We start from the raw sequence: 9,828 nt of genomic DNA on the forward strand, positions 1-9,828 counted from the left end.
AGTTGCACATCATCTTTTCCTCATCTCATTCCAGCACTCTGGGTTGTATCCTGCGGACACGGAAAATAACCCTCTCCTCCTGTTCATGGGGTCTGTATCGTTCGCACCATCTACACCCCGTGAAAGGTCCCATAACCGCCTTCTCCCACTAGGTGCTAATCGGCCTCTTTATGTTTCCTAGGCCTGTTATTACTCTTTTTAGCTTTTCATAACTCGGCTCAGACTGGCTGGGGCCTAGCCCATCCGGCTGCCAGACTGAGGCTGGGCCTCTCTTCGAGGATTTATGGTACGGCACTGAGCAGGGAGCCGGCTTTAAACCGTGCTCAACACCTCCTTCTGCGGCAAGGAGCAGAAAGCAACAGGGAGGCCTATGGAGGGCTGGTGTCACTCTTCCCACACATGAAGGGCCGAGGATGCGAGCAACACGGCACCGGCCTCTGAGGGTGCCCGAGCCGCCTCTCTCAACCCGGCAAACCCAACACCCCGGCGGCACAGCCGGGGAGGGGCCGGCCCGCCCTGGCCCACCGCCTGCGTTGGGCCGGGCCTTCGGGGCGCCGCCGACAGCCGCTGCGGCGGGCCCCGGGCGGCCGCCCCGGCTGGGCCACGCGGTGGGGCGCGGGCCAGACGCCGGCGCCGAGCCGCCACCCGCGCCGGGCGGAGGCGCGCGCCCGGGGCAGGGGAGTGTGGGGGGGCGGACTGAGCGCCGGCGCCGCGCGCGCCCGCTCCGGCCCCGCCCCGCCCCGCGTGCGTGCGCGCGCGCGCCCTGCGCCGTGACCCATTTCACTGAACAAAGGATTTTGCTGGAATCTCGGCGCTACACCTAAAATGGCGCCGGCGCGCTTGCCCGCCCCCGCCCCCCCGCGGGCACCATAGAGATGGGGCGGGCCGGGGAGGATAGAGCGGCCTCTCCTCTTGCCTTCTCTACGCGGCCGTAGTCCGGCCTCGCTGGTGCGCGGCGGGGGAGGGGGCGCGGGCCGGGGATAGGCGCTGTCACGTCATGGCGGACGAGGGCGACTCTGAGCCGAGGAAGGTAATGGAGGATGGGGAGGGCGGACGGCGCCGAGGGCCCTTCCCGCCCCGCACGCGGCCGCAGCCCTCGCCCCTCACCGGAGCGCGCGGGGCGCTGCCTTCCCCTCTCCGCCCTGCGGCCCGGCTTGAGGCGGGCGGCGGCGACGGGAGCCGAGCCCGTACGGTCCCGCCTCGCCCGGGCGGCGGGGCAGCCCCGAGGCGGCGGCGGAGGGGCGTCCCCGGCGCGTGGCAGGACCGGGCCGTGCCCGTGATCCCCACAGACCGAGGAAGCCGGCGGTGCGCGGAGCCTTTCGCGCGTTTTATGGTTTCCTGGCCCGGCCGGCTGAAGCGCAGGCGGGCGCTGGGAGGAGGAGGAGGAGGAGGAGCCGTGCAGGCACCCGGCTTCCCGCGCCCACGCGCGTCAGTGCCTGCGAAAGCGGAGGGGGAGCCCTGTGCTGGGGACAGGAGAGGTTCAACAGACCAGTTGTGAACCCCCGCTGGTTTTCCTCCAGGGGAAGTAATTAGAGAACAATACACGGAAACCCCTGGAAGAACTGAGACTCTGTAGGGCCAAGTGAATGGCGTGGGGGTTTTGTGTTTGTTTTTCCACGGATCCCTCTACGGGGCTTTCTCTCTGTGGGTGAAACACAGTGATGACACTTGAGCCTTCGTAACGCCAGCAGTTAGCCATGGTTAGAGTCATAACAAGTGATTATAAGTATAGCAACAGGTGAAATACTATTTTAAAAGGATGCATCATGCTGCATGGCTGTAGCAGGAATGCCTTCTTAGCCAACAACAGCAGTGTATCAAGTGGCTTCTTCCATATGAGAGTGCTTGAAATTACTCATTAGGAGATTAGACCAACATACACCAAATCTTTTTTGTCTCACTTGTACACAGAGATTATGTGGAAACAGCTGATGGTTGTCCGTAGGGAGCATAAAGTTATTGATGGGGATTTCCATGCTTGCATACAAATCCAGCTGTTGTTAGATGTTTGCCATCCCTGTTGCCACAGTCAGACGTGTTTCATAATGACATGTCTCACAGAGTTGTCAGCCCACCACAAATAGTTGACTGTAGTACTCCCATCTTCAAAATCTACTTCATCCAAGTAGAATAGCTTTACAAAAAAAAAAAAAAAAAAATCATCTTTTGAGATTTTAGTTGATACAGCTACACCTGTGGTCTAAGGATTTAAACACAATAGAATTCTCACACCATCCCGAACAAAAGAATTAATTGCAGAAAGATGTGCAGATGTTGCAACAGCCAGCCACCTTAAGCCTGACCCATGTCATCTTGAGGCCTTTGTGTAGCGTAGTTTCTCACTCCTTGTTTTGCAAGGATGTTTCTCAAGTGGGCAATAAGAGTTGTATTCAAGTTAGGCTTGGATTATGCGGAAGCCAGTGTACATAGGCAGCTCTGAAATGAAAAACATGTTTGTCAGTTCACAGTTAGTTTTAAGAATGCTGCAAGCAGTTACCATTTAAAAGTGAAATAGAAAACTGATAGATATAAGATAGGGTAGGTTATAGGTGTGAGACAGGGTATGAAATAGTTTGAATAATTTTACTAGTAGGTTAATTAAAAAATTTATGTGTTGTATATAGAAGAATTTCTGTGCGCAGTCCCTGCCTATACATAGGGTTAAGTTAAACAAAGGATCAGGTGTATATGTTTTTATTCAGTGTTCAGTATAAGGTTCTCTACTACATGCACATTCTTAAGTAATTTCACGTTTTTAAGCACATCTGCCTTTTCAGATCGTAAAATTAGGTGGCATAACTGACTGCGTAATTGATTGTCACCTTACCTATTGGTTGTGATGTATGGTTATTTTGAACAAAGATGCTGGATTCTTAAGGGTTTTCTCCCCTCCTTTTTTGGGGAATGTAAAGGGAAAAATGAAGCAGTTCTTTTATAATGTTCAGTAGAAATGATGGATTGACAGGTTTCTGCAAAATGATGTTGCCTAAATCAACGGTTAACTCTGCCAAAACCATTCCTGATACAGCTGTGCATGTTCACTTTTGCTCAGATATAACCCTGGAAGTAGGAAATCCTCAAGTGGTTATTTTTGACTACTAAGATAACAGTTTTATAATGGAGTTGGCATCATAGGCTTCTACAAAAATATTTTTTTAAATTAATGGTGTGGGTTTTTTTCTTACAGTCATTTAAACTCCTAGGATTTCTTGATGTTAAAAGTGTCCCATGTGCACGAGAATCAGTGCTGTATGGCTCCGTGGGATCTTTAGTTGTGGGTCTTGGACATTTTCTAGCAACTAGTAAGTACTTATTTCTTCTAGGGTTTATATATTTATTTACAAAAAAAAAAAAAAATCCTATTTGCTATTAGGTTTTATTAATAACAGGAAGTCATCCAAGGTTTTTTCTCTTAACTTTTTGGAGGATTTTTGGTTTTCTTTCAGGTAGAGTTAGAAGATCTTGTGACTTTGCAGTTGGTGGCTTTATTTGCACAATGTTAGGATACTGGTATGTAAAATGCTTCTTGAATTTTGACAAACCTAAATGGGCTGCTTTATACAACATGATCATCATGTGACCTTTCACACTGTTTGTGAAACTCCATAAAAAACTTGTCTAACAAAGTGTCCTCTTCCTTCTTTAAAAAATAAATATTTTGGGTAGGCAAAGTGTTCAGTGCCTTTGAATTTTTATGTTAATATTTTTTTTGAAACTTGGAGTTGTTCCTTGTATCCTAAGAGATCAAACCACCCAGTTATTTCCGTCTTTAATTCTTTCTTTTTCCCGTCACATATACCATCATTCTGTCCTAATTATAAAGGTAGCATACTAAATGGTCATTAAATTAAAATCCAAATTACAGAAATTAGCATTTTCCATTGGACTTGTATGGCGCACTCCTCCGTGGCTTCATAATGTTTGCCTTAAAGAAATAGCAGTTGCCCTAGTATTTTCATTATGCATCATTTCATAATACTTTTACTGGCATTATTATACGTGGTTTCAACTTTTCAACTGGATGAATTAACTCTGATTTGATACTGTTGCTCATATAAAGCAGGGAATTGTGTTTTCTTTTCATCCCCTCCTCTAGGTTTTACTGCAGGTACAATTTGGCCCAACAGAGGATCCGGCAAAGAATGCTTAAAGAAGGAATGAGAAACAAAATTTTATTTGAAGGCAGTTCTTTTGATCCAGAAAGAAAACTGACTGGCAATGAAAGAAGCGATTCATAGTCTGCTATGGAGGAATCTGTGGTCTAATACAGCTTTGGAAGAAGGTGGTCCAAAAGTGGCAGTCTTCCCTGCCAGTGTGTGAGGTGCCTAAAACTGATAAATCATGCTGTTTTTTCTAGCAAATCCAAGCAAGAAATTTATAGCAAATCTGCTAAATCAGTATACAAGCCTTTCTTTGTTTCATGTATGTATGTATATGACTATGTTCACAGGTAGGAATGACCTCTTGTTAAACATCTAGGAACTGATGTGTTCTGTTACAAGGTCTCAGAGGATTAATGACGGGTTTGGGGACTGCTTTAACTTCCATTATAAACAGAACGGTTCATTTTAGCAAAGTTGTAATTACCTCTCATTTAAATACAGGAAAATATTTTCACCAGCTGTTCTCTTGAGTAAATGTATCCTTCAGTGCTACTGTTAATTGTGCTGTTTGTAAAACCGAAATATTTAAACAGCAGGTGAACACTTTGCTTGTGCAAGATGGGTGATATCAGTAGCCTAATATTTCAGCTGCAGAATAACTTCAGATAATTTAGATACACTGTGAAGTTGAAGGATTTCCATCTTTGTTCTGTCTGTGTGAAACTAGGAATAAAATCACACTTCAGAAGCAGTCTAAGCTATGTAAGTAATTAATTTTTCCTTGATTAAAAATGTTGCTTTTCTGTTTAAGACATTTCCTTACAATTGATGGAATAATAATTTACATTATTTGGAAGTAGCAGTGGTCAGTAGGTTTTTGTTAAAAAAGGCACGTTTTACTTGTATATTTCACTCTACATTTTCAGTTACAAGAAAAATTTCTACATCATTTCAAGGAAACCATCTTACTTGGAAATACAGTGTTAGGTCCAGTTGCATATTGTTAAAAAGATGAGTGATGGTATAATATTCCTTGCTTGCTTCTGTCTAACCAATGACACAGTGTATTTATTTTTTTCACAAAATGATTTATAGTGTATTATGCTGTAAGCACTTTTTGGTCTAAAGGCATTCGCTGAGCAAAAATAGTCCTTTCCCCCCACCCTATACTTAGTCAGAGAGTTTGACATCTGTTGTTAACTCAGATTGGTGTGGGGAGGTTTGGGAATCCAGATGTAAACAGCAGCATTGCTCTACTTATTTAGTTTGGAAATATACTTGAGAGCACTAAGCAAACATGCTATTTACACTAAGATAATTAAACTTTTACCCTCTGTGGATTAGCTTCTTGGAAGAAGAAAACAGACCTGTGTACTCTTGTTTCCTTTTTTTCCTCTATTTCTTCTGTTTCTTCTGGAGGAAACACAAGATAAATTTTGTGGAGGACATTCAGTTCAATAGTTTTATATAAAAAGTCTCCAGAAAACTTGAGTTAATGCAATGAAACACTTACTGTCCTCACTGCAAAATCTAAACTCAGAAGTTAACTAGTAGCTAACTAATTCAGAAAAGAAAAACATTTCCCCTGGTTCTGTGCTCCTTCTCTTTAGATGGGGTAGGAGGTGTTGCCTCTTAAAGCCCTTGGAACAGCAGTGGGAAACTGAGCGAGCCATAAACCAGGACTTAGCCAACTCCTATTTTAACACATGGTTGAGTTCTTTCCTATCTAACCTAAGAAAAGGAACTGCAACCTAAGCAGGGGGCCTTTTGGCTGCGAGGTCATAGTTCAGCTGGGGAGTTTAGGAAACAGAAGCACACAGATGAAAATTTACTCTGGCAAAGAGCAGTTGTAGACAAATGTGGTGGCTTGACCCTGGCTGGGCTCCAAGTGCCCACCAGAGCTTATCTGTCACTCCCCTCCTCAGCTGGACAGGGGAGAGGAAATATAGCAAAAGGCTCGTGGGTGGAGATAAGGACAGGGAGAGGTCACTCACCAATTACCCTCATGGGCAAAACAGGCTCAACGTGGGAAAAGTAATTTATTGCAAATCAAATCATAGTAGGGTAATGAGGAATAAAAAAAACCTTCCCTCTATCCCTCCCTTCTGGGAAAAACTGCAGCATTAGATCTTCTCCAGTGTTAATTAGTGTTGGTTTAAGCTACTGCATTTAAGGATATTAGCTCAATAGCAGCCTAACTACAGTATTAACAGTTCTGGCCAAATTCTGACCATAAAATTCTAGATGTCTGCATGGTGTAGATAACTGATGTAATACTTCTGCCTCACTGTGCAAAATGTAAAGTGAGTATGCCAGATGTTAACAGAGAAATGGGGAAAGAGGCAATACACAGGCAGTCTCGGCAACATGTTTGAGCTTCGTTATCTAGTAGAACTTGAGATGGAGTTGATCTAACCAAAAGTCAGAGTCTTTGCTGAATGGGGCTGGTGTGGGTAAGACAAGGAAGCTGTGAGCAGGACTCGGCTGGTGTGAAAGGCGGGGGGCCTGCAATAGCAGAGGGAAGAATGCTCATGGTTAAACATGCAGGGGAGAAAGTTTGGCATAATTCCTCGAAGCACCGGCTACAGCTGCTTCTGTGCCAGATATGGAACGTGATTGAAAGTGACTGGTGGGTTACAAACCCCTGTTGAAAGGGTGAGGGGCAGGACAGAACCCCAAAATCCTAAAGCTATTAGTTGTCATAAATTAGGGTACATCCACAAGAAAATAAAAATTGTAGTAACTCAATAGAAGTAATTTTAACATTTTAAAACAATTTCCTAACTATTTTTTAAGTCAGTGAGCCATATCTCTGTTAATGCTTATTTTTTTAAATGTAAGTCAGTGGTGGAAACACAGACCGTGCATCTGTGTTTTGTTATTGAACTTGATATCTTTAAGTATTACTGCTAGTGACAGATGTGATAGTTCTTGCTTTACTGAGGTTCAAAATATTCCTCAAAACTTAGGGGAGTTACTAGAAAGGAAGTAGTAATTGTGAAGATTGTTGGGTTTCAACCCTCTGAATGAGCCTTACAAAGGAGAGAATGAAGTACAGCAACTTTAAGCTATAAAGTTGCTGAAATGCTGTTTAGTGTACTGACAGTTGCATTACTTGGTCACTGAACAGTGACTGACAAGGACTTAGTTTTTATCCCTGAAGTTAATAAAATCCTCTCTTAAAGCAATCTAAAACACCAGCAAAATAAACAGGTGGGTTTATGGCCCCCTCCGCTCCTCCACACCTTACTTTTCCCACTCCCTGAAGTAGCAATACTTTGGGGAAAAGGTGTTGCCAGCACACCCGGGGCTCCCGACAGTCCAGAGCGCACCGCACGAGGACGCACGTCCTCCAGGCCTTCCAAGCAGGAAAGTCACTGTCAAGGCAACAGGCTGAAACGCTACAATCTAAGGTTAATTGCCAACTCTGTTATTAGAGATGCCTGTGATCAGATGGCCTCTGCTCTGCAGTGCCTTCTGCTAAAGCAAGCATAATGCTTCAGCCATTGACAATCACAACAGGCTCAAAGCCCAGGAAGTTTTTCAAAGTTGACAGCAGAGTTAATTACAACCATTGTCCAAACTCATCATTTACGTCTTTACCCAAGCAGAAGTTTTTGGGAGATGATGTCTCTCGCTGCGTTTTGCAGGCTTCCAGGCTATTCTGTGTGTCTTCTGTGTGTCTCACCACCCACCCCAAGTCCTTGAGTGCTGCAAGGGAAGGGTCATCTCCTGTCATAACAGTGAGTCTGGCTTTTGGTAGGATGATTTTTTTAGGCAGAGGGGGAAGTACGTTTTATATTTCTGGTGCAAGCAACCCAAGTAACAATGAAGTACTTGTGTGAACTCATTTGTAATGAGCTCCCAAGTGAAAGATTTTTTTCCAGTTTAATAGATTAATTCTCATACTTCTTTCATTCCTATATCCAGGCATTTAGCTCAAGAGCTCAGTGGTTACCAGTGAAAGTTGTTTGGGTTGCTCCTTTTAAGGTTTGGAACAAATAGGTTGTTACTGCCTTGGAAAACTGATCAAAACAACAAAGGTTTTAGAGTATGTTCAGATGATCAGGATAATGATCCTTTGATGATTTTTTTTATTTTAAATTGAAAAACCAAGAATTAATTAAATGTCAGAAGTGGAGATGAGTTTTAGTTAACATGACTCAAGGCCTTGGAATGTATATCCTTCTTATGCTTGGAATTAAAATAATACATTAAGTAAGCGTGACTGCTAAACCTTCAGATGGGGGCAGGGGAGCGGGCAGATGAAGAGAAGGTAGAGCCTTGGATGAGACGATCTGAGGAAAAGGCAGACTTTTATTCATGGCTAGCAGCACCCTAACACCAATAGTAGGCCCCCACGTTTTTATGTGCTCTCTTCCTTTGCCTGAGGAACATCCAGCAATGGGTCTGCCTTGTTCCTGTGGGAATAGGTCACAGCATCCCTGTAGCTGCTTGTTTTAAAGATTAAGAGGAGTTCAGTTCTTAGGAGGAGATTTTAATCCTTCCAGTTTCTGTCATCATCTATCATGAGCAAGACTGTCAGAGCCCTCAACTTCCCTGAACATGCCAGGAGCCCACTGGCAGTATCTAAAATGTGCCGTGGGAGCAGACAGTTACCACTGCAGGGCTCTTTCTCTTTGGACTAGCCACAGCTCCAAAAATACCCAGCCTGTACATTGTGGTGATTTATTTAACAGAACCAAAGATTCCCCCTCTCTGTCTTCATGCTCTGAAGAAAATTAAACATATGCTTTGCTTATTTTTTTTAAACTCCTTTTTTATTTTGTCAAATGTTGTCACAAAGAGCAGCAGATGCACTCTCAGCCAGCGTGGCTTCTTTCCCGGGACAGCAGATCCTCATCTCTCCTATTGATGGCAAAGGTCTTGTGATCAGCTCTGGTGACCAGTGTGCATTTATCCATGAAATGTCTGTCATGGCCTTCAAGCCTGCATATACCTGCGTGACAGGTTTTTGGAGTTCACCTACAAGCTTTGCAACTCTGGCTGATAGCCATGCTTTCCCTCACCCAGGTCAAGAGTTCTTACCACCTTTACCTTTGCCAGGCGGCCAGACCCAGTGAGACAGATCTTTCTCTACCACCTACCTCATCACTCTGACACTGCACAGATGCTGTGGAAATGGGATAAGAGATCTGCTCAGCCCATTTGCCCCTAGCTCCTTCTTCTGAGCACATTTGCAGTCAGGGTGCCCACAATCCCCCCCTCCCCCGAGGAACATTCAGGTTATGTTACTTGAGTGATTAATGGGAAGCTGACATCCTCTTTCCTATCAAGAAACATTCAGGCTCTGAGGTAATAGCAACATCGGTGAAGATGAAAAGCCAATAACTGATTTATTATTGGGCAGATACATTATCACAAAAGGCTGTTGCAAGAGTCCTTCATAGAACAGATACAGAGCAGAAAAATTTCCAACTGCCTGTTCCTCAAAATAGAGGGGATGATACTCTGCTCAGGCCCCCCCAAAGAAATTTGGAACTACCAGTGATTATCACGTGCTGTGCTTATAATGCTTTCATCCAACATCTCAAGCCCTCGAGGGTCACCCTGAGGCAGCATTGGGAGGCTGTGACAGAACTTGTTCTACTGGATGTCTTGGCTCTCATAGTATCCACGTGCCACATTCTTCAGTAACTGCCTACTCAGACTCCCAAATGGATAAGAAGAGCCTGGGCCTTTTTTCTAAAGGTCACAAGTCCCC

General features: G+C 44.6%; 1 protein-coding gene across 1 annotated transcript; it reads left to right on the forward strand.

Moving 5' to 3' along the window:
- The first annotated feature begins 815 nt into the window (after nt 1-815).
- On the forward strand, nt 816-5,216 carry COX20 (cytochrome c oxidase assembly factor COX20). The gene is made up of 4 exons (XM_074896870.1): nt 816-1,030; nt 3,188-3,302; nt 3,447-3,510; nt 4,097-5,216. The coding sequence occupies exons 1-4, from the start codon at nt 998-1,000 to the stop codon at nt 4,236-4,238; spliced, it is 354 nt and encodes a 117-aa protein (XP_074752971.1). The 5' UTR covers nt 816-997; the 3' UTR covers nt 4,239-5,216.
- The last annotated feature ends 4,612 nt before the right edge of the window (nt 5,217-9,828 follow it).

Source organism: Athene noctua, chromosome 1 (assembly GCF_965140245.1).
Source record: "Athene noctua chromosome 1, bAthNoc1.hap1.1, whole genome shotgun sequence".
NCBI classification, from domain to species: Eukaryota; Metazoa; Chordata; class Aves; order Strigiformes; family Strigidae; genus Athene; species Athene noctua.